Source organism: Prinia subflava, chromosome 17 (assembly GCF_021018805.1).
Source record: "Prinia subflava isolate CZ2003 ecotype Zambia chromosome 17, Cam_Psub_1.2, whole genome shotgun sequence".
In the NCBI taxonomy this organism is placed as follows: Eukaryota; Metazoa; Chordata; class Aves; order Passeriformes; family Cisticolidae; genus Prinia; species Prinia subflava.
In genome coordinates, this window is record NC_086263.1 from 15,330,901 (window position 1) to 15,356,350 (window position 25,450).

At 52.6% G+C, this 25,450-nt stretch overlaps 1 protein-coding gene across 3 annotated transcripts in view; it reads right to left on the minus strand.

Annotated features, from left to right (window-relative positions):
- Positions 1-25,237, minus strand: part of PKD1 (polycystin 1, transient receptor potential channel interacting) — an 80,530-nt gene extending 55,293 nt beyond the window's left edge. For 2 of the 3 annotated variants that reach the window (XM_063414622.1, XM_063414621.1), the window contains exon 1: positions 24,828-25,237. In XM_063414622.1, coding sequence (XP_063270692.1) covers positions 24,828-25,066 — 239 coding nt within the window. In that variant the 5' untranslated portion in view covers positions 25,067-25,237. Of the gene's footprint in view, positions 1-8,931; positions 9,131-24,827 lie in introns of those variants that run through there. The other variant, XM_063414623.1, reaches the window with a different exon arrangement.
- Positions 25,238-25,450: the final 213 nt, after the last annotated feature.

The following is a 25,450-nucleotide window of genomic DNA, read 5'->3' on the forward strand; positions in this document are numbered from 1 at the left end:
ATTTGTCTCATGGAAAGTCTGCAAAGCAACCAAAGATGTGATAAATCCAAGTGTCTTCCCAGCACACGTGGCAGAGCTCAAGCAGATCCTGTTCAGATGCCTGCAGCCCAAAGCCAACTGCTCTCCACGCAGATCCCCACTCCTTCCCCAAACACATCTGTGCCCACGTCCTGTGCCACTGTGTGCCAACACAGCCACTCCAGTGCCCAGCTCTGCTCTCCTCAAAACCCAGCACGTTTCCCAGTCAGCATGGGAGCCCGGGAACATTTGATTTTACCCTAAAAAGGGAACCCTCTGCAAGCTGTAATTTAGGGATTACACAGCTGAGCTACTCAGTGCTTAATCTTCCTTCCACAAAGTGAAGAGTTTTCAATAAATGTTTAGGTATTACTGATATTAATTCACCACTGGGACAGGGAATGGCGTAGATAATCTTTCTGTCCTGGTTCTTTATTACTCAATTTGTATTTATTTTATAAGTGAGGCTTTTCCTTGGACAGCTGTCCTCTAGGGACGTGAGAGACAATAAAACCCCAATGCTATTTAGTCCTAGCACTGTAAATTCTGCAGTGCACAAGAAAGCAGCCACAGGCAGGGCTCACAGGATGCAGGAGGCTCGGGATAATGCTGGACTGATCACAGGGATGTGTCACCGAGCAGACAGGGGAGCTGGAGCCAAGGGACACAGAGAACTCCAGGAAGTCCTCTCCAAAGCACACGTCCCATCTGCAAACTCTGGTCAAGTTTGAATGGGCTGTTCCTTCTGGGGTATCTGTGTTTTGTATCCCAAAAGAACGGGGGAACAATTTGGGCATCACTGATACAGAATGAGAGCCACGAACCAGGGACTGCCTGATCCTCCAAAACATGGGGAGATCTGTAAAAACCTTCATGCCACTTCCAGGCTGAATGCAGAGCACAGCCCAGCTGAGAGAATGTGAGACTGATAAGGAGTATCAGATCAAAAGTAATTTCTTCAAAGAGCTGGGAAATAATTCTCCCGTTTCTCACACAGGAACAGCCACTTTGTTGTTAGGCACCAGCACTGGAAGGGAAAACAAAGCCACAAGCAGCAAAACAGGCAGGGACACCTTCCACCTTGCTGCTCTGTGATGCTGAGCACAGCCCTGAGCTCACAGCCTGTGACAGAAAACCCCCAGAGCAGGAGAGCTGGGAGCAAAAATCAAAGTGCAGCACGCTCAGACCCCCAGCCAAAGCACGGCTGCAGCACAGCCCAGTTGTGTTTTCCCTGCAGTCCTGATGCTCCCTGCTTTCCATGCTTTATCCCAACAACTCAAATCATCGGATTCCACACGCCAAGCCCTGCCCAAGCCCAAGCAGGCAGCTCAGCCTGCTAGAGGATGTTCCCATCTCACACAAAAACCATGACAATCATTGAAAGGTTTGGGTTGCAAGGGACCTTAATGGCAGGACAGGGCTTGGAGCAAACTGATCTAGTGGGAAGTGTCCCCTCCCATGGCAGGGGGTTGGAACTAAAGGGCTTTAAGGTGTTTTCCAGCCCAAACAATTGTTTGGGTCAAGTCTGTCGTTCTATAAAACATTCTGAAGCCAATGTTTTATCCCTTTTATAGCTGCAGCGTTGATTTTTTCATTCCATTTCCTTGCAAATATATGTGACATTGAGTCAGACTCAAAAATTTGACTCAGAATTCAAATTCTGACTTCTTGCAGAAATCAGATGTGTATTACATCAACGTCAGCATCTTCTGCTCCTCCATCTGCAAAGTTACTTAAAAGGCAGAGGTTTGGGAGATCTATTTTCCATAAGTGGATTTTCCATGTTGACTGCCACTAATTACACCATCCCCTTTAATTTTTAGCTAATGCCATGCTAGGCACAGCATTGTTTCTCCCTGGGACAGAAAATCAGGACATTGGGCTGATGAATGTTTGTACCACCCCATTTACCTTCTGTTAGCACTGGCACTGTGTTTGTTTTGAGCCAGTCCCTGGGATTCTCCCTAAGGCCCAAAAATCCATTAAAAGCAAACATTAATAGCCCAGAGGGCTCTTCAGCCAGATCTTTTAAAATTCTTGGATGCAAAATATCTGAACTTGCTGGTTTAAGAAGGTCTAACATTAATAGCAGCTGTTTAACATCCTCCTCAGTTACTGTTGGAGTGGAAAGTGTTTCATCATCCTCATATGATACAAATACATCACCTGGCTTTTTTCCAAATAGAAAACAGAAATATCTACTGAGCAGTCCTGCTTTTTCTGCATTTTCATTGATAATTTGACCATGTTCATCTATTGACAGACCAGTATCATCTAACTCCTTTAATCCGCAATATACTTGAAAAACTCTTTACTCCTCTCAGCCCTGCTGGACACACTTTTCCTTAAGATTCTTTGGCTTATCAGGGTTCAGTGGGCCTGAGCTGAGCCCACGCTCCTCACAAGCAACATTTCTCTTTCCTATCTTATATATCCATTTTCTGTAAGAGCTTCCATTTCTCATTCAGGCTCTCACAATGCCAGAGGCAGAGTTCTGAGCATCCACAGCTTCTCTGGGCAACAATGTGTGCCTCACAGGAAGAATTTCTCCCCCAAATCCCATCTAACCCTCCCTGTGCTGGTGTGAAGCCATTCTCCCTTGTCCTGTCCCTCCAAAGTCCCTCTGCAGCTCTCCCTGTGTCCATGACTGACCCTTTAAGGGCTCCTCTTTAAGGACCTCATGCCCCAATGTTTTGTCCTCTCCTTCCCTGCAGTGAAGATGATAAGGAAAGAGAAAATGAGAGAATTATAAAAATTAATGCTCTGCTGTATCATCCTATTAAAAGAGGACCAGCCCCACCACATATCCCTCAGGGATGGTTACAGCCTTAATTTGAAGCTCCTTAATTTGAACCTATTCCATAAAAAGCAATTTTCAGTCTTCTCCGCTCTCCATGCAAACTATTTTTTTGTGCAATTAAATCCCATTTTCTTTAATTCTGGCACATCCACAGCAGCTGCCTTGTCCTTGATATGCATAACCCTTGGATACCTGTGGGAGGTTAACGATGGAACCCCAGAATGGTTTGGGTTGGAAGGGACCTCACAGCCCATCCAGTTCCAACCCCGACACCTCCCAGTGTCCCAGGCTGTTTCAAGCCCCATCCAACCTGGCCTTGGACACTTCCAGGGATCCAGGGGCAGCCACAGCTTCCCTGGGCACCCAGTGCCAGGGCCTCAGCACCCTCTGAGTCAAGAATTTCTTCCCAATACCCCACCTAACCCTGCACTCCTCCAGTTCAAAACCAACAGAATCCTGGAACAGTTTGGGTTGGAAGGCACCTCAGAGATCACATCATTCCAAGGCACCTTATCTGCACCCAGCCAGCCAAAGTTTGCACAACTCTTCCAGAAAACAGGAACATGGGACTGTGTAAGAGCCCGCTGTGGGACCTCTCTGTGACCATCCCAGCCTGGAACCTTCCCGAGCTCCAGCAGACCCTGGGTTTCCATGCCCAGGGCCGGGAGCCACGTGCCCGGTGCGGGTGCAGCTCCTCGGGCTCTGTGTGTGTGTTTGTTTGGGATTTTGTGAATAGGGCTGCTTAGCACGTTGAGTCCTCCCCGCAGGGCTGATGTGTTAGAGCCCATTGGCTCCCTATTCCCCGAAGGAAACATCTGCACATTCCAGACACATTCTGTAACGGGAGTGAAACCCATCCTTGAAGTGAAATTTTACAGCCTCCACAGCGCAAAATAACGATCGCTGGCAAGGGCCAGTGGAAAAGTAACGTTTAAAATATTATTACAGGGAAGCGGCTGCCAGAGCCTCAAATTAATCACTTGAATGTGTCTCTGGTGCGTTATGTAACGCTGGGCCAGCTCCCGCCCGGAGCGCGGCTCTGCTCCGGCCACATCCACTGTCCACTTCTGCTCCGGCCACATCCACTGTCCAGTTCTGCTCCGGCCACATCCACTGTCCACTTCTGCTCCGGCCACATCCACTGTCCACTTCTGCTCCGGCCACATCGACTGTCCACTTCTGCTCCAGCCACATCCACTGTCCAGTTCTGTTCCAGCCACATCCACTGTCCACTTCTGCTCCGGCCACATCCACTGTCCAGTTCTGTTCCAGCCACATCCACTGTCCACTTCTGCTCCGGCCACATCCACTGTCCACTTCTGCTCCGGCCACATCCACTGTCCACTTCTGCTGCAGCCACATCCACTGTCCACTTCTGCTCCGGCCACATCCACTGTCCAGTTCTGCTCCGGCCACATCCACTGTCCACTTCTGCTCCGGCCACATCCACTGTCCACTTCTGCTGCAGCCACATCCACTGTCCACTTCTGCTCCGGCCACATCCACTGTCCACTTCTGCTCCGGCCACATCCACTGTCCAGTTCTGTTCCAGCCACATCCACTGTCCAGTTCTGCTCCGGCCACATCCACTGTCCACTTCTGCTCCGGCCACATCCACTGTCCACTTCTGCTCCGGCCACATCCCACTGTCCACTTCTGCTCCGGCCACATCCACTGTCCACTTCTGTTCCGGCCACATCCACTGTCCAGTTCTGTTCCAGCCACATCCACTGTCCACTTCTGCTCCGGCCACATCCACTGTCCGGCCACATCCACTGTCCACTTCTGCTCCAGCCACATCCACTGTCCGGCATATCCACTGTCCAGTTCTGCTCCAGCCACATCCACTGTCCGGCCACATCCACTGTCCACTTCTGCTCCGGCCACATCCACTGTCCACTTCTGCTGCAGCCACATCCACTGTCCGATTCTGCTCCGGCCACATCCACTGTCCAGTTCTGCTCCGGCCACATCCACTGTCCAGTTCTGCTCCGGCCACATCCCGCTGTCCGGCCACATCCCTCTGTCCACTTCTGCTCCGGCCACATCCCGCTGTCCATCTCTGGTCCAGCCACATCCCGCTGTCCGGCCACATCCACTGTCCAGTTCCATCCCGCTGTCCACTTCTGCTCCGGCCACATCCCGCTGTCCATCTCTGCTCCGGCCTCACGCCGCTGCCCGGCTGCCCTGCCCTCCCCCAGAGGCAGGACAGAGCCGGGCTCCCACTGCTGCCCTGGGACTGACATCCCCTTCTCTGAGGTCTCCTTCAGGCAGGCTTGGGAACCACATTTATTTCCAGGTTTTCCAACTTTTTTTCTTTTGCTAAAGAAAATCCCAGGAGACACAAGGACAAGGGGTGTTTCTCCATCACCTCTGGAAAGCAGCATCCGCCACAGCAGCAAAAGGAGCTGCTTCCCGCTGGGGTTGAAGAAGAGGGGAAGCTGCAGGTCTGCTGGTTAAACTGGTCTGCTGGTTAAACTGGTTTGCTGGTTAAACTGGTTTGCTGCTGGCCTACCTGGTCTGGCCATGGGGCAGGTGACAGGACATGGACATTGTCCTCTCCTCGTGCAGTGATCACTAACTGGGAAGATGCAAATATGATAAAAATGCAACTGATGCTCAAAAGGAAATTGTAAAAAGCCTCTGAAGGGAAGCAGGAGCACCAAGAGCAGTGGATGCAGACACAGCTCCAGGGGAGCAAGGAAGGAAAGGCTTGGCAGCAGCAGGAGAAGGAATGAAATGAGTCCAGAGGTACCAGGGAGAATCCTGCAGGCCCTCAGGAGGGAGGTTCCCTCAGCAGAAGCAAGGGCAAAGCTCTGCTGTCCACCAGGCTGGAGACACCGTGCATGCAGCCAGGAACTCTGCTGATGAGGACGTCTCCACCTCTGCTGTTCCCCAGCTGTGCTGGGGGGTCCAGCCCTTCCAGGACGGTGCTGAGGGCTCAGCCCAGCCCGTGCCCAAGTTCAGTCTCGTGCAGGAACACAGGAGCAGAGGGGCTCTGGTGCCAGGTAGCTCTGAGTCCTGGGTGGTCTCTGTGCAGAAGTTCCTGCTGAAGCCTGAGATAACAGCATTTCCAGGATTCCAGGGGAGAAAGGGCTTCCAAGGCACCGCTCAGCTGTAAACATCTCTCTAGCACAAAGGCTCCATAACTCAAAGTCAGGCCCATGAATCCCTACTGGAACAAAAACACTCAAGGAATTCCTTAAGCAGAAGCTCTGGTTGCTGTTCAGTGCTGTAAATGTGAGGGCAGGGCAGAGCCCAGAGCCAGGGGCAGGCAGAGCAGGGATCTGGGCTGAGGAGCCCAAGGTCCAGCCTTTCCCTCATCCCCCTGTGCTGGTGCTGACACCAACTCCAGCTCCCCCAGCTTTTTCCAAATGTGGTTGTTTGGCTTGGAGGGCTCTGCTCTCAATGTTTTTGCAGCATGTTCAGTATAGAACCTTAAATATCTTCCTTCTGAAAACAAAACCCAATTAGAACCCAATATAGAGCTGCTGGTTCCCGTACAAAAGCCATTTGCATGTTTCTGGCATTAATAATGTGTGTGGTTGGGCTGCTTCCTCTCAGCATTAGAAAGTCTTCTGTGATGCAGTCAGAATTATTCCTGCTTCAAAAACACTGATGTTCAGAGGCCCCAGAGTAGGTACAGAGGAAAAGGAGCAGCTTGCTCAGGCCTCAGCTGCCCCTCTAGAAGATCTTCTGAACAGGTTTGGGAGACAGAAAACCATTTGATTCCTGTACAGGATCACAGAACCCTGGAATGGCTTGGGGGGAAAGGAACTTAAAAATCACCCAACTCCACCTCCTGGCATGGGCAGGGACACCTTCCACTAGCCCAGGTTGCTCCAAGCCCTGTCCAGCCTGGTCTTGGACATTTCCAGGGCCTCCCCACCTTCACAGAGAGGAATTTCTCCCCAATATTCCATCCAAACCTTCTCCTCAGAGGGCTCTCAAGTAGATCACGTGCAGGTGATGCACATCTCTGGTTCTTTCCACACCACTGTGCACAGGAGCCTGCTCAGTGACCTCCTCTGGACCCACCCTGACCAGCAGACCCTTCCAGGGATCCACCCACTCCCATGTGTTGTACATTATGACACCAAACAGCCCCTTAAAATTCCAAGGATTCAAGTGACACAAGTGACTCCTCAGCAGTGACACAGCTGGAATGACACCAGCCCAACACCACAGCCAGGAGGGCTCTGGATCTCCTGAGTTCAGCAGGACTTGCACATCCAGTTCTACCCTTCCTTTGGAAACTTGAACTCCAGACAGGAGAGAGCCAAAACTCGAACAAGATCTGCCTGAGACGAGTAATTGTCCACACTTCTGCCAAGTATCAGGGGCTGAGAAATCCACTCTGCAGCATATCTGGAGGTATGAGGTGGAGACCAAAGGACAGATTCCCTGGAAGGAGCTCTGGAAGAACACTTCAACCAAGTCATCAGCTTATCCTGGAAAGATGCAGCTGACCTCGAGATAACCTGCTAGCACTGCTCCCCTCAGCTCAACTCTTGCCTTGGCCTGGACTGATCTCCACCTGCCCAGAACGACAAGAACAATTTAGCTCTGACCTCTGGCTCAGTCAGACCCTCCTGGGCTTGTCTGTGCTGGCTGTAAAAGAGCTTCTGTGCAGCTCCTCTGCAGCCCTTCAGCAACTGCAGAGCCTCCTGAGGGCTCATCTGCAGCTCGGGGGAAACGTGGGGCTCCAGAAAGAGCCACCACGGGCTGGGAACAGCACGGGTGTGCTCCTCCTCAGGGAGAACAAAAACCTCCATGCTGCCGTGGGGAGGGACAGGGAAAAACCATCAAAAAGCCCAAACCACCCCATGGTTCTATGGTTTTTCTGTGAGGAGAGGAAGGATAATCCCAGTCACTTCACTCTACAGGTCCTGTCAGGGATCTGTTAAAGGGAGGATCACTACAGTGCCTGTTCCTTTCTCTCACAGGACCAATGCCTCTAATCCTTTTATAAGAACACCATTATGTGGAATAAACTGTCTAGAGGAAAAAAGAAGAAAGGCCTTGCAACTCTGCTAATCTTCTTAATGATTTAATACCTGCAAATACTACTGGGAGCTATCCCTTTCCTGATCCCATTAAACACTGCCGTACAAAACATCTCACACACTTCAGCATCCTACTGTGGATTTTGTTTTTAAACAAAGCCAATTTCTCTGGAGACCAGGCGAGGGTTTGTGATCCCACAGCCCCACCAATTTTAAAAGATCTTCTAAATGCCTGCCTGGGGGATTCCAATCAGTCCTGGCACAGATCCTCCAAATAGTAGCAAAGCTAAACAGGGTACGGCTGTTATTGCAGAGATCTCTCCCTGCCAGCACAAATACACAGCCTGGACCATTCAACCTTTTACAGCAGGAAAGTCACGGACAGTTGATGATTCACAATCAGCGTTTTGCCTTCTACTACAGCCACCCTCTTTCTTTAATTATTCCATCTCTCTGGCAAGCAGCTCTTCCCCGCAGTTTTTGTGACACTTTTTCCCCTGATTTCTTCATCACATTGACAAGGGCAGGGCACATGCCAAAGTGCCCTGTTTGATTTCTCCATCTGCCACGGGCTGCTGAGACATCCCAGACTGGGGTTCAGCAGCCAGGGCCGGCCATTCCCTCATGTATGGGACCAGAACAAGGCTGGAACACTCCACTCCTTTGGAGAACTCAGAGTAAGGCTGAGGTTTTGTGGGCCCTGTTTATCCTGGTTCTTCTCTTTTTCTTTGCATATGCACAGCCAAGAGACGTTTCCTTCCATCAATACGTACATATTTACAAGTACATTTAATATTAGATGTTTTAAACATATTAATATATTTCTTTCCGTCAATATGTACATATTTATAAATACATTTAATATTAAATATTGTAAATATATTAATTGTTGTCTACTCCCCACACAAGCACTGGGACTGACACTGGTACTGACTCTTCCTCTCAGAAATCTTTTCTTAGTCAGTTTAAACCTTCCACAGCTCAGGGTTTTTCCAAAGTTCCCCAGCACAGGTCCTGTGTTGATTCACCTGAACTCCAGGTGATTACTGCTACAACAGGTAAGTCCAACACCCCAAGTCCCCACAAATCACACAGTGAAAAACTCACCAAGAAAAGGCAAATGAACCACGAGAGACCCACCAGGGCAGATGTCCCTGGAGCTGGCACAGACATCTTAAAAACGAGAAAGTCACACCCCTTAGAGTTCGTGGATTTTTTCCCTCCAGTAAACCAGATTGATTTTGTAGTTGTTGTTTCAGTTCATGCTGCATAAACAGAAGCCCAAGGCTGAGTCCCCTCCCTGGCACAGGGCACGGGCAGTGCTGGCTGAGGAGCCTCTGGGGAGGCTGATGCTTCAATTCAGGTTCAAGCAACTGTCTTGGACTGTGCCTCAGTTTAATGATTAAATCCAAAATTACTCTTCCCTACTCTCCACAAGCCCACAAGGGTGATTGTGTAAGAGGGTGCTCATGGCACACACGAACCACCAGCAAATTTGCTTTGTTTAAAAGGGAAAGAAGAGCAAGGAAACACCAAGGCAAGGCCAAGACAAATAAAATGGTACAGACAGAGTGCCCTGAGCAGCCAGGGCAGGCAGCCTGCTCTGTGCCCAGCACCAGCCACGCTCTGCTCCAAGCCCTGGGGGACTGGAAGGCTCCCAAAGCAAGATCAGATCAGCAGGACATGAAAGTGCAGCCTGATCCCTCCTCAGGCTCCACACAGACACTGCAAGGTTTGGGTAAACATCCTTGCTTTGGACACCACAGCAACGCCAAGAAGGATGACACTCATAAATCAGCCCTGCTGGCAGAAGGAGAATTTGCCCAGTTCCTTCAGACACAGCTTCGCTCTCAGGATCTGCAGCAGACAGAGCTAAGCTGCATCTTTGGTCTTATGCTAAACCACCTTCTTGCCAAGGCTAAAAATTGCTCCATGGCGTAATCACAAAGCGAGGCAGAAGAGCGAAATAATAAATTTCGTTCCCATATAATAACAACAAGTCAGGTTTCCATAGCACCCCTCTTCCTCTCGGCTCCAAGAGGACATTACTGCCTTCCCTCAGTGCAGCAGGCTCCGTGCACAGGGCTGTGGAACCCACACAGCCCCTGCTCTGAGGGCTGTGATCCAGCACCACAGCTCAGCCCAGCACGGAGAGAAGGATCACCAGTGCACCAGGGAAAGGCACGGCACAGGGCAAGAACTGAATCCTCCACAACGCTGCTGATCCATGCTCTGCTCTGACTGGGACAGCCTCCAACACCAGCGGGTCCAACGTGTCACCTGTGCCCACCCTGTCACCTGTGCCCAGGGCAACAAGTGGGAAAAGAGATGGGAACACCATGGCCCAGGCATCTGTGGTCAGAAAAGCTCCTGGGTCATGCACCAGAAGACAGAACAGGTCCCTTTTCAGCTCAGTCATGCTGGGATCGCTGCCCAGCCGTGCCTGTTCCAACAGCACCAGCCCAGCCGGGCACCGCTCTGCCACTGCTCTGTGTCATCGGGGGCAGGAGCACAAAGAGCCCCAGGCTTTTCCCAAAAAGCACTCTGTCTGTCCCATCTCACCCCTTAAAGGCTGTCAAAGAGCTCCCAGTAAAACAGCCCTGAAGCAGGGCAGGCACAGGGGAGCAGGAGCCGAGCCCCCGGCCCAGCACGAGGCAGACACGACTGCAGACTGCCTGAGCTCTGCTCTTCCTTTCCAACATTTTCCACACCCTCCTGCCAAGAAAACTCCGAGAGCTGCCTCCTGCCCTGTGTGGGGAGCGCTTCCCAAGCAGAACAGCCCCGGGGAGCTCAGCCTGCACACCCGGTGCCCGCGGGGCTGAGACCCTCCCGCAGCCTGGCAGGGACCGGAGGGCACCGGGTGGCTCTGGAGCACTCCTGGCATTTCGGGTGCTCCACAGGGAGGGCAGCACCCGCAGGGCAGAGGGATCATGGCGAGGCTGACAGAGGAGGAAGGGATTGTGGAGTCACTGAATGGTTTGGGTTGGAAAGGACCTCAAAAATCAGCCAGTTCCACCCCTGCCATGGGCAGGGACACCTTCCACTACACCAGGTTGCTCAGAGCTTCATTCCACCTGGCCCTGGACACTGCCAGGGATGGGAGGAGGGAAAGGAAGGCACCACAACCAAGACAACCATGCGTTTGTCCAGCCTGGGCTGTAACTGCAGAAAGCGTTTTGTATTCATGACTGGTGCTCCTACATAACACAAAAGAGCAACTCATAGAATCACCATGGTTAGAAGAGACCTCTAAGATCACCACCTCACAGGCCTGAGGTTGGATTTCACATCTTTTCATTACATTCAGAATCATCAGACATTAAGACATTTTTGTGAAGCAACCTGGAGCCCCCAGCTCCTACATTCTGCTGAATTTGAGCAAATAAAAATTTGCATCTGTTTCTTGTGTGTTGGGCTGCTTTTTTTTAATTTCCTGCTGTGTGAAACAGGAGAAGCAATAAAATCAAACCCTTGGAAACAAATGACAACTGTTTAATGGAGTAAAAGAAATCCCAACACTTTCCTAGGCTGTTTATGCCACAGCTACTCCATGCACGGCTGCGTACACAGGTAGAAGAACAGGCTCCAAGTCCAGACTTCCTCACTTTTATGGGTTTAAATTGGATCTCACTCAGTGTTTAAGGCCATTGTTGAACTGCTAACACATTCTGCATGACTAACACCAACTGGGTCATTTTTCACTTGCATGTGAAAAATTCCTGTACCTGGTCCTATGGTACGTGGCTCTACATCACACATCTTTACCCCCCAAAAAATTAGAAAATACTCCCAGTCTTTGTTCTAAAAGAAGTGGTGGGTTCCCTTGTCTCCTGGAATCATGACATTGAATTATAATCTCTACTTCTTCCTTCCCTTCTATTTTGTTGAAATCTATTATTCCTCTCTATCTCCTCAGTGAGAGACACAGATGCTTCCAGGTGTCTCCTACATGGGAGTTCAGGCTCAAAACACAGAAGGCACCAGCACTTGGCCTTCTTTTGTTTCTTTTTAATCTCAAGATTTATGAGAGGTAGCTGACTCATGTTTGGGCTGGCAGAGCTGGACTCTTGTAAGTAATTGCATCCTTGCTAATTTATTAATTAAGTTCTGTCACTTTTGTCTGAGTTGTTGGTGATTGACTAATGTGAGAAAAACACAGATCTTTCCTGGGTCTCAGGCAGGTGAAAGTCCAGACACTTCCCTCTCCAGGGCCTGCCCCAGGCAGCCAGAGGGGAAGGTGCAGATATATCAAATATCTCAGCTCTGCTCAGCTCTCCCAGCTCATCCAAGCGTCTCCTCTCAGAGGGGAGCTCCACCCTCAGCACAAGGCAAGAAATCCTGCACACACCAGGGCTACTGTGAGTTGTTAAGTGTGGTTTTGCTTCACATACCCCCATTTCCTTTCCAGCAACAGCACCAGAAAAAATACTGAGGAGAGAGTTTGTAGCTGAGGAATTCAGTGAATGATTAACTCCATCCTACCTATTAACCACTGCCTCCATTCCCTCACGCCTGCTGGGAGCCCCAGCTCTGGCACAGAGCTGTGCCAGCACCTGATGCCCACTGCCTGGTGTGCAGAGTCCTCAGGTGATGTGGATGGCTCTGCCTTGCAGTCACAACCCATTAATTGCAGTAATGATTAATCCAGAACCCCGGCACAGGTCCAGGATGAAATGGTGCTCCCCTTGTCACACCAAATGAATCCTGTTCCCTGGAGGTCACCACGGAGGGACCCCCAGGGACACCAGGAGCAGGGCCAGCTCTTCACAGGCAGGCACAGGGGTGCAGTGACCAGCTACTGCTATTGCAGCAGCTCCAAACCAGTTTACATCTCAGCCGTGCTGGGCTGCCCCTGGGACAGGACGGGACAGGGGATGCAGCTCCACCACCCTGAAGATGCTCCAGGGGCAAGCCCAGCCATCATCTCACACCACAGGCCCCACGTGCAAACCCACGTGCCTGTCACACTCAGCTGCACTTGGACACAAACTCCCTGTGTGACCTCAGGCACCTCCCTCGCCCTGTGCACGGAGCTCCCACAGCCTCACCCAGCTGAAAAACAGGAAGGCTGGACATCAGCAAGAATTCCTTCATGAAAGGCTTGTCAGGCATTGGAAAGGGCTGCCCAGGGGGGTGATGGAGTCACCGTCCCTGGAGGTGTCCAAGAAATGAGGACATGATTTGTGGTGGCCTTGGCAGTGCTGGTTGGACCCAACGATCTTGGAGGGTTTTTCCAGCCTTAACAGTTCTGTTATTCCACGATTCTACTGTCACACAGCCTGTGAGCCAGCCAGAATTAGGACTCTGAGAAGTTAAAAGAAACAAGTGCCCAAGTGGAGTTACAGCCAGAAGGAGGACTGGAGGCATCCCTGCCATCTCAGACTCCAGTGGGAATCCTGAAATTGCCACGTTCCTCTCAGGAGCTGCTCCCTTGCACTGGACACAACACTGACTTCCAGCTGGGGCTGGGATATCTCTGTTTGGGAAACTGAGATGGTTCTGCCCTGAACCAAAAAAAAAAAAAAAAGTTGCACAGAAAACGAAACTTTCCTTCTTTTTCAGCTGTTTTACAAGCAGAACCAATGGGAGCACAGTGGGACCCTGCTGGCACCAGTACCTGCCACTCAGGATGGTCCCCCAAGCACAAGGTTGTGTTTGGTTTGGAGGATGAGGAAGAAGAGCTGGGAAGGCAGGACCAAGGGTACCAATGAACCTGTCAGAGCCCACATCTCTGTTCTGCTGCCCCGATGCTCACCTCGCTCAGCCTGAAGATTCACCTTCCCAAGAGCTGCTGTGGGATGTTTTACTGCCTCCTCACCAGAGGAGCAGAGCACCAGGCAAGCAGGAATTACAAATCCAGGGCATTTACCCAGCAGCCAAGCACTGAAACATTCCACAAGCACCTAATTCCCATAAATAACCAGGACAATACCCCTGCGAGGCAGTGAAGCCTCAGCCCCGTCGCTCAGTCAGGGAGAAGGGCGCAGAGCAATCCCTGCCAGCCCAGCCCACAGCACCAGGGTCAAACTGAAAACAAAAGCAGGACTCCTGCTTCCCCTCCGTGTTCCAGCTCTTAGACAACACTGCCCCCAGTAGCTCGGCTCTCCTCCCAGACCAAGGTATGCACTGCACTCCCCTGCCTGCCGAGGGGAGGACACAGGGAAGCTCCTCCATCCTTGCTCACAGCCCCCATCGAGCTGCAGGATCCTGCAGCTCCCAGGAGCTGCAGAGCCAGCCAGGACAGGGGACAGCAGCTCCCTGCTCTGTGGGAGCAGAGGAATTATGGTCAGCCTGCACAGGGAGCTCAGGGTGCTGATCAGAGCACCCATCCCCAAAATGGGGCTGCCCACCCTCAAAACGGGGATCGGCCACAGGATGGACTCAATGAGCCTGGAGGTGTTTTCCAACCTAAACCATCCTGGGATTCTGTGAAAAGATCCTCTGATGACTCATGGAATGTCCTTCCCAAGCAGCCAGAGCGGGTGTACCTCAGGGGGAGCTGGGGGTCCTGTGGGAGATGAATTTCCAAACTCTCCCAGTTCTCTCTGGAGTTATCCAGCTACAGACTGGGATGTGTCTGGCTAATCTGCAGCGGGACAGAGCACAGCAATGGGCTCTGCTGACTTGTTTGAGAGATTCGATGGCCAGCTGTAATTAACCCTTTAATTGCTGCAAAGACTAACTTATGCCAGAGGGAAATATTCCCACCTGACTGGCTGACAGTGTGGGGCACTACACGCAAAGAAAAGCAAACCCAAGTTAATACCACTTCAATTTGTGGCTGTATCAGATGCAATCTGTGCATGGAATCAGAAATTCAACTACCCAAGGCCCGTGGCATTGCTGCCTTGACAGTTCAGTGTCCTGAGAAATTGGAAAGGCACAGAGCTTTCCAAGTAATGGTTAATTACTGGGTGCAGATAGTGACAAGAGGGAGCACAGTGAGGTCTTTGGAGCTTGGAGTTCAGGGTCTGGCTGTTGGGCTACTGCAGTTACTGTGTTGTATGAAACACAGATTCGGGAACTAGTGATGCTCCTGGCACTCCGTGCAGAAAACAGGGTGTGTCCTCCCTCTCAATTAAACCTTGGGAATTGTCTTGTGTCAGCCCAGAAGAACCTCCAGTGCCACCCAGAGAGCTCCAGCTCTGTCTCCACGGTGCTGTCTGATCTGTGCTGTGCCCTACACACCTTTCCTGCACACAGGAGAAGCACCTTTCCTTTTAATTTTCCTTAAATAAAGCCCTTCCTTACTGCTGTAGGAACACAATCCACTGCAGATACCAGCTACAGTGAATTTTCTTAACACAACTGAGAGGCTAACAAAGCCTAACCCTTGGCCTCTTCGAGCTTTTGTTTTCCCACCTCAGTTTTGTCTACACTAATTTTTGTAAGACTTCTGATCCAAACTTTGCACCGATCCATGCAATCAGAGGTCGCAGAGCTCAGTCTATAAAGCCACTGACTTCATGTTTTCCCTCCGTAGGAGTAAAATAATGTTCCCACACTCTGACAGAAACCTTTGCTCTGCACAGATTTAATTCATTACTTATGAATCCCTGGCCAACGCCACTCTGCTCATGGCAGTGGCTCTCTGCTTGCAGTTGTCTCTGGAGTCTGGGAGGACAGGGAATCTTCTTTTTGCTGTGCAGTGAAGGAGCTGAGATGGGATCCTGACTAATGGCTCCACTAACTCCTGCTTATGTTATAACAGTCCTCTTCCAGAAAATCACCCAGGTAGCAGTAATGAGCTGTCCTCTGCAACTGCTTCACAGAGCCCTGGGCGGGAGCCAAGATATTTTCCAATGGAAACTCTTCTCCCAGGGAATCACTCTGCATCCTGTTTCAGTGCTGTGTTTGGCTTTAGGGAATAGATTTCTTTTTAACTGTGCTATGGTAGGTGTGAGGGCAGTTCTGGGACACGAATCCCTGAGGAGTCACACGCATCCTGCTGGAATCATTTAGGAGGCTGGAATGGCAGCAGTTCTGCCAAACTCAAAGGCCAGTGCCCATATTCCAAGCTGATGCTTTCACAGGATTGCCTGGATCACGTGCAGGTCTCAGGTAAGAGCTGCCCTTGTGCTGTGCCTGCACCAATCCATGAGACCCCAGAGCTGCTACAGCAATAGGAAACGTGGAAGGTGCCAGTTGATTGCTCTTTCCACATCCAAACCTCTCCTCTGCAAACTCACTCTTTCCACAAAGCTTTCCAACCCTTTTTTTTCATCTGGAGAGGGGTGAAACCAAACTCTGCTGAGAGCCAGCTCTGCACCACACCACCCTGCCTGCACAGGCTCTGCCAGAGCTCAGAGCCTTTCACCAGGTCCCCCATGCCCCTGGGACCCGTCTGGGGGTGACAAGCCAGACACCACCCTAAAAACCCTGTCCTGCTCCTCTTTGGGTGAAACAACACAGCTTAAGCAGAGGTGTCTGAGGGAGTGCACAGCCCTGCAAAGAGGAGGGAATGTGGCTGCAACACTTTTCTTAGAGGCTCCACTCTGCATCCCGTTGTGGTTTCCAGCTGTTCCCTCAGCTCTCCAGGCCCCAGGAGAGGAAATGTGGCACACGCGCTGTGCTGGGAGCGCGTGGCATGGAACAGAGCCCATGGTTCTTGTTCTCATCACCCCACAAGGTCCTGGCACTGGCTGCAGAGCGTGGCTGGAGGGCTCCCTCTGCTCCCAAAGCTGCCACAGCCCCTGCTTGTGGAAGGGCCAGCACAGGAGCAACCCAGGAGGGAAAACATTCCCAGAGTGACAGCGCTGGCCCTGCTGGCAGCAGGACACTGAGTGCCAGCCCTGGGCTGCACACCGGGGCCAGGAGCATCCCCTGCAAGGGAGGGGTTGTTTGGCACCTCTCCTGATAGCCCCACACAAACACCCCAGAGCCACAACACCCCACAGCATCCCCATGCACAGCCCATGGCCCCTGTGCCAGGATGGGCACCCTGCTCCTGGAAATGTGGCACTTGGGAGCACCGGCAGCAGAGGCAGGAATGGAACAGCTGGATTTTCCAAGCCACATGTGGAAAGGCTGCATTCAAGCCCTAACACACACCCAGCCAGCTGCGAGGCGAGCGGGTGAACAGAGACGTACAAAAATAGGCACTTCTGTAGTGCTGCTTCAAGCAGCATTTTTGCGCTACAAAAATACACACAAAAAGAAAAAAAAAAAAAAAAAAAAAAAAAAAAAAAAAAAAAAAAAAGAAGATCATGGGAATTTTTTTTCCCAGCTCTCAAAGGGATCCACGTGCTCCCATCACGGTTTTAGGGATCAAGGGATGATCCCCCCAGCTCAGCACCCTGGGGCTGTGTCAGCGCAGGAATCTCCCGGGACAGGACACAGATGCTTTCACCAACCTGCCCTAGACCAAAACCCGCAGCTCCAGCCCGGCCGCACTCCACCCCCTTCCCGAGGCGTGGTTTGAGAGAGAAACGCTCAGCTCGGGCCAACACAACCCGGCCGGGCTCTGCTTTCCCAGGCTTAGCTGTTCCTCGGGTTCCTCCCTCGGAGCACTCAGCCCACACCCTGGCTCCGCTTCTGGAGCGCCCCTCCCGCGGCTCCGTGCGCCCCGACCGACCCATCCCGGGCCGGACCGAGCCCCCGGCCCGCTTAACCCATCCCGGGCCGGACCGAGCCCCCGGCCCGCTTAACCCATCCCGGACCGGACCGGAGCACAGCCCCCGGCCCGCTTAACCCATCCCGGACCGGACCGGAGCACAGCCCCCGGCCCGCTTAACCCATCCCGGGCCGGACCGAGCCCCCGGCCCGCTTAACCCATCCCGGACCGGGGCACAGCCCCCGGCCCGCTTAACCCATCCCGGGCCGGACCGAGCCCCCGGCCCGCTTAACCCATCCCGGGCCGGACCGGAGCACAGCCCCCGGCCCGACCGACCCATCCCGGACCGGACCGGAGCACAGCCCCCGGCCCGCTTAACCCATCCCGGGCCGGACCGAGCCGCCGGCCCGACCGACCCATCCCGGGCCGGACCGAGCCCCCGGTCCGCTTAACCCATCCCGGGCCGGACCGGAGCACAGCCCCCGGCCCGCTTAACCCATCCCGGGCCGGACCGAGCTCCCGGCCCGACCGACCCATCCCGGACCGGACCGGAGCACAGCCCCCGGCCAGCTTAACCCATTCCCGGCCGGACCGGAGCCCCCGGTCCCTGCGGGAGGGCCCGCAGGATGCCACGGCAGCCCGAGGCCAGCGGGAGGCAGGAGCGGCGCCGCCGCCCGTCCCTGCAGGGAAATCTGCCCTTGGCAGAGCTCTGGGTGTGCGCAGGGGCCGCCCCTGCCAGCGCAGCCCGCAGCGGCAGCGCGGATCCTGCGGGGCCAGGGCTGAGGTGCTGCCAGGGATGTTGCAATGGAGCCGTGCAGAGGCCATTGCTGGGGATCTGCAAGTACCACGGAACCAGGGAATCGCCCAAGGGCCTGCGGTGGAAGGGACCTGAAATCCCATCCAGTGCCACCCCCTGCCCTGGGCAGGGACACCTTCCACCCTCCCAGGTCGCTCCAAGCCCTGTCCAGCCTGGCCTGGGACACTTCCAGCTTCCCCAGGCAACAATTTCCTCCCCGTATCCCATCCATCCCTGCCCTCAGGCATTCCCCCTTGTCCTGGCACTCCATCCCTTGTCACAAGGCCCTCTCCAGCTCTCCTGGAGCTCTCTGAAGGAGCAGGAGGTCTGTCCAAGGAGGTGGGCACAGGCTCTGGGAAGGCTGCAACAAACGAACCCCACTATGGAAATGTCCCTTCCAAAGCTGTGATTAGACCCTGTGACCGCAGCACGGACACACAAACTGCACTACACCGAGCCCAACACGCCTCTCCACACCAGGAGCCTGCACTGGCTGGCAGAAAATGAGCTGCCCAGCTGTCACCAGCAGAAACAAGGCCATGGTGTGGTGGCCAGGGACACTTTGGGATGAATGGGAACAGGAGTGGTGGCTGGGATCCAGACCCCGTGTCACTCCAGGCTGCCCCGCAGGCTGGTCAGACAGGAGCTGCTGCAGGCTGCGAGCACAGCCCTGTCCCCATGGCCCTGCAGAGCATCTGCCAGCACAGCTGCCATGAGAAAAGGGGATCCCAGGGCTCCCAAACCTGCACTGCCCGAGGGCACCACCACCCCAGCCTGCAGGGACAGCAGGGCCACGCTCCAACACCCAAAACGCCGCGGGCAGGAGATGTGTTAGCACAGAGTGAATGAACAGCGAGTCCTGTCACCAACCCAGCCTATCACACTGCCTGAGCACGGGCTGCTAATTGAATTCAACATGACAGCAGGTTCAACACAATCACACAGGACCATATGCCACGTCTGAAACTTCACTGCCGAGCTCAGCTCCATGAGGTTCTTCCAAGGCCTGATGCCAGGAAGCCAAAGAGATTTACCTGTTCCTAACCCGAGGGCAACTATTTTTGTTAATGCAGTAGAAACAGCTGGCTGAGGGATTGTTGTAATTAGCTGTGTTTTGCTTATCTGCACATTATCAAAAAGGATGTGATCTTTTAAGAGAAGAGCTGGAAAGCTGAGGAAGTTCAGCCTGCAGAGGAGAAGGTTGCATGGAGAGCTCACAGCACCTTCCAGTCTCTGACAGATCCACAGGGAAGCCAGAGGGACTGTTCATCAGGACCTGTAGTGAGTGACAGGAGGTGTAGAAATGGGTTCACACTGCAAGAAGAAAACCTGAGGTTTGATATATGAAGAAAATTCCTCCCTGTGAGGGTGGGGAAGCCCTGGCACAGTGTGCTCAGAGAAGCCGTGGCTGCCCCTGGATCCCTGACAGTGTCCAAGGCCAGGTTGGACAGGGCCTGGAGCATCCTGGTATAAAGGAAGGTCCCTGCCCACAGCAGAGGAGTGAAGTGAGATGCTCTTTAAGGTCCTTTCCCACCCAAACTATTTCAGGATTCTGTGATTCTATGACAGAATCTCTTGCTGGTCACAGTTCCTATAAATACATTGCAAATGCTACAGCTTGCACAGTTGTTGATGCTCTTCCTGATGACAGCTATCCTTTAAATAAATGTGAATGGCAGCAATCACATGAGTTTTGCTTTTTGTGCCCTTTGCAAAGCAAAAAACTAACATTATGTTTCAATTGACATTTTTAGTTTTGGCGAACAGAGATGCCAACTTCGCTTCAACGTCTAAGTAAAGAACAGTGATTTGATATGAAAAACAGGCTCATTCTTGACTGCAAAGAAGGCTGAGAAATAAGGGCTGGAGAGGTCGGGTGGGACACTGTCACCCTCCTGTCACCCTCCTCTGGGACAGGCAAGTGACCTTCAGCAGAGCTTGTCCATGCAGCTGAAGGGAGCGTGGCCGGCAGCTCCGCAGCCACTGTGGCTTTCCAGCCTCAGAGCCACATTTCAGCGAGGGCTGGAGAGAAGGGAGGGATGGTGGGGAGGGAGAGGAGGGTGGTTTGATGTGGGGGGAGAACAGGGTGGGCTGGTGAGCAGCAGCAGCCATTCCTCTGAGCAGCACCAGCACCGTAAGCACAGCCCGGGAGCGGAGCTGCCAACTTTCCACTGGGGAAGAGATGGGAAATTTTCTCTTTGAGCCTGACACCGACTGCCTAAAATCGTGCTGTTTGCCATGGAGGGACTAACTCACGAGTGCTGTGTGCCCCCAAACCCACCCTATTCCCCACACTGCTCCCTGCACTCTCCTCACAATAAGAGCGAGATCCAAGCAGCTCCCAGCCCGCTCCACCCTAGCGCTGGAACGCACGGCTCTGCTCCCGAGCTGTCCTTCTTCCCCTGCTCACTTTGTTACTCACTTATTACAACTCAGATAAATGTTTGGGGACATATGGAGTAAATAAAATACAAAATCAAGCTGAACTGCAACAATCCATCAAAGGACAACAAAGCTTGGGGAAATGGAGAAAGGATGACGCCAAGACGCGTTATGGAAACCACAGCGTGGAAAACGTGGCATGACAAGAGATAAAACAAGGAATCCCATTAAATGGGATAAAAGGCAGAGGAGCATTAACAAACCATATGAGTTCTACCTTCTGAGTGAGTGGTTTTCTTTTAAATCCACCCTTTGTGAGAGCAGAATGAAAGCAGCTGAGTGAAATGCAGGAGACCTGCCGGGGGCTTGCCAGCAGCAGAGGAGCAGCATCAGCCCTCACTTTCACCTCATTTTCAAGGAAAAAGCAACACACAGAAAGAGACCACCAGGAAACTTAAAAAATTAAGGAAAGACAGGGAAAAATCAGTGCAAACAGTGCACAGGAAAAAACACACCAGGTGTCAGAGGAACCCCAGAGGGTTCCACCAGCAGCTCGTCCTGCCTTGTGGGGTCCAAGATGTTTAATTAGAGTTCTTTAACGTGTGGGGTTTTGTCACTGCCAGGGTTTGTAGGTTTGGCTGCACTAAACTACAGATCACAGAAGTGAGACATGTTAATGATGCTCGGGATTATTCAATTGCAGCTTTTGCCCCAGAGCAGGAGCACCTTCAAATCCGCCTCTCCGGCGGATGCCTGTTCTTCCTGAGCTGGACATTTTTCTTAAATACACTTTGAAACACCACTAAAAGAAAGTTTTAATTTTTAAAAAGTTTCTCAGTCATGGGAACAGCACTGAGACTTCTCTGAAGCTTTAGGAAAGAGCACAATAAACAACCCAGCCCTGTCTAGCACCGGAGCCCGTTCAGCCCTGACACAACAGCACAGAATCGCCTCCTTGTTCACACTCAAACTATAGCTGTGAGTCGCTTATGGTCCCTTCCACAGGCTGAAAGAATCTCACTGGCAAAATATTTATCTAGCACCTCATTTGGGCCTTTTCCCCCCTCCAAAATTTCTTACAAAAGAGAAACGCAGCCTTGTTTTCGCTGGGATATGGCTTCCTATAAGAATGACATTCCAGGCTGTCTCAATTTTTTGTAGGAACGGTAGTAGAGCTATTTTGCTTTTGTGGCCTGGACACTACTGCACAGACACACCGCTGCCTGTGGGTTTACCTGAATTAGATTTTAATTTAAACTGGATTTTTTTCCCCTCTGATTGCTTTTGAAGACACCTCAAGCCTTGAAAAGGTTTTTCCTGCATCATGTAATAATATCAAAATCTACCAATCGTTGCTGACTCTTGAAATTTAAAATAGCAGGTTTCTGAATCATAGGATCTGTTTATTTTAAGTTTATTTAGGTGAAGTCACTGGCTGGGCAGTGCAACCCCAGGCTCACTGCCAAATCCACAAAAAACCCCACTGGGTTTTGGATGCAAGTTCTGACCCCCAAATCTGCTTCTGCAGCAGCCTGGCGATAGCAGAGCTCCTCTGATCCCTTCTCCTTCTCACCCATCCACAAATACTATTCCATGCTAATGAGGGGAAAATAAAGGAAGTTTCAACTCTCATCCCTTTACATCAAGATTCTAATTTCCACTTCAAACCTGCCACGACACCGCAAGAGGTGTCAGAAAGAATCAGCATTTGCAGGGGAAAGTCGGAAAGCCTTGAGGTTTATTTCCAGTTAAGGAATGAAATAAGCGATGAAAGCTCAAGAAACAGATCAGGCTCAAATAAACGCAAACAAAATCCTGTAGAGCACTGAGAGCAAAGCACTTGAAAAGAGATGGATCAGAGCACTCCTGGCATGGAGGGCTCAGAAGTGCAAATGCTGCCACTTGAAGAGCGCTGCTCCTCCAGTTCAGTGGCGCACTGCGGATTATTTGGAAAAACAGCCTTTGCTCCTGGTTCCAGCCAGACTTTGCAAAGTTACACTTCAAGAACCTGGCTCTGGCAATGGGAAGGGGCCAATATTCCCATTCGGTGTGCCTGGAGACCGCTTCCAGCGAGGTCTGTGGTGTCTGCGAGCAGCAGAGCCCATTTCCTTAGTGATTCTTTGGATGGGACACTTCCCTGTGCTCCTGGTAACAGCGCGGCCGCAGTTGGCATTTATTTCCTCAAAGTTGCTCCATCTAAAACGTCAGATACAAGAGGAATTCATTTCCTAGGCCTCGCTTCTACAGCCAGAAATACGGAATTGCTGAGTGCAGCTGTGAGCACACGTCGGGGAATTTCGGCATCAGGAGTTTTCAGAACTCGGCCTTCCTAAAGGCTTGCTTTCATTTCGGAATAATTAACTTTTTTTAAGAGGGGTTGTTGAGATATTAAAAAAGATTTTTTCCTCTAATGAGGGAATATATAAACATTATTTATCTGTCCGTGTTCAACAAAGGGAATTTGAAATTATTAGGCAAAACCACTGGCATAACCTCACTGAGCCATGAGCCAGCATCCCCTCCATCCCAACAGAAATAGATCTGTAAACTCTTCACGGTTATAACAAGAATGGGTGCACCTGCCCTCTCTGCCATCATCAGGAGGCCAAACAGGGCAGTAAACGTGAAATAAACCCACTTCAGCAGGTCTTACCCAGCCCTCAGAACAGGACCAGCACACATTTCCAGCTGGGGCACACACAGCAATGAGCTGCCTGACAAAGGTGACTCTGCAGCCTGAATTCCAAACACAAGCTCTGTGCCCTACAAAAACACCTCTGGAATCAGGACACAGTGCCACTAACACCATCTCCATCGCTCTGGCAGATTTCCCCTTCCCAAGGTTTTGTTCACCTGCAAGAGCTTTGTGTCCCACTTCCATCTGTCACTGCACAACATCTAATCCAAAACATTCTGGGAGCTTTTACAACTCAGCGCCTCTGAACAACAATAACATAGTCTCAAACACTTACTACCAAAATTAATAACCACAGAAAACATTGTAATAGCCCCCAAATCCTCAAAAAGCCAAATGAAGGGCTGATCATCACAGCCTGCTCTATCTTCAGCAAGCAGCCTCAGGAATACAAATCCCCATCTCAAACCATCAACAGATAACAGAAATCCAGAACCTCCTTAATAAAAACCAGTCTTTTCCAGTCAGGGACTTTCTGCAACAAACAATGCCTGGTTTGTTTGCAAAAGTCTAAATATATCTAGCAAGAAAAGAGCTGGAAAACACCTTGGCTGCTGGATTTAGAGATGTGCACATTTTCCTGAAGTTAGTCCAGGCACAGCCTGCAAAACCTACAATGCATGTTTACTGTGGTACTCCACAGCTTCTGCAGTCTCTCTGTATTGACACTAAAAAGTGGAAGCTTGGTTAAGAATATCCAAATCAAAAAGCAGACCCTTAATGCAGTGAAATCCCACAAATTAGTTCATGTGAGATCCACCTACCGCGCCGGGCCCCACGTCATCTCTCTTACATGAATCACTCCATGCTTTTGTCTCGTCAAGAACTGAAAAGTTGCTCCCTATGGAAAACCAAACTTTTCCCCTGCGTCTGTTTTTTGCGTCATGCAGTGAGTTTATTTCAGTGACAGAGCACACGGACCGCTCCAGTGCCCCTCCAGGAACACGCCTGACCGACCTACCCAAAACAACAGCAGCACCTAGACACAAACACATCTGTCATCCCAGCGCCCTGTTATCTGCTCTTTCGGATTTATTTAAAGAGTGTTTAACAACGCCTCGTTCCTGCACACCCTCCTTCGTTATTCCCCAAGAACGTCCCGAACCAAACTCCCCGCACAGAACCACCCGAACCAAACTCCCTGCACAGAACCACCCGAACCAAACTCCCTGCACAGAACCACCCGAACCAAACTCCCTGCACAGAACCACCCGAACCAAACTCCCCGCACAGAACCACCCGAACCAAACTCCCTGCACAGAACCACCCGAACCAAACTCCCTGCACAGAACCACCCGAACCAAACTCCCCGCACAGAACCACCCGAACCAAACTCCCCGCACAGAACCACCCGAACCCAACTCCCTGCACAGAACCTCCCAAACCAGACTCCCAGCATGAAACCTCCCAAACCAAACTCCCGGTACGGAACCTCCCAAACCAAAGTCCCCGCACAGACCCTCCCGATGCAAACTCCCCGCGCGGGACCCCCGCTCCATCCCCCCCGGGACACTCGGGTTCTGCAGCTCCCGGTTCAGCCCCTGGCTCCGGCCGTGCCCAGCGTGCCCGGTACTCACAGCGCGGTGGCGGCGGGGGGCACGGCGGCCCCCGGGCGCTCCACGCCGCGGGCCGAGCAGTTGACGGCGCAGGCGGGCGCGGCGCAGGCACAGCCCGGGGCGCAGGGCCGGCAGGCGGGGGCCGGGCCCGAGGCGAGCCCCCCGCACAGCAGCGAGCAGAGCAGGCACCAGCCGGGCAGCGGCAGCCGCGGGGCGCCATGTTTGCGCTGTGCTCCAGTGTCTCCATTTCCCAAAGGCATCTCTCCCTACGGGCATGGCATGGCCCCGGCGCGCCGCCGCCGCCGCCCCGGCCGCCCGCCCCGCCGCGCTCCGCCGCCTCAGCGCCCGCCCGCCATGGCCCGGCCCGCTGGGGCCCCGCTCGCCGCGCTGACAGCCCCGGCCCGGCCCGGCGCCGCTCGGCTCTGCCGCTCCGCCCGGCCGCGGCCGCCCCCGCTCCGCCTCCCGCCCGGCGGAAACACGGCGCCGCTCCAGCCCGGGCCGCCCCCGCTACGGCCCGGCGGCGCACGGCCCCGGCTCGGGATGGGCGAGCGGGGCGCGGGCTGTGCTGGAGCCCGGGGAATGCACACGGGGCCCGGAGCACGGGAGGATCCCGTGGGAAAGGGGTGTCCCGGGGGCAGGCGGGA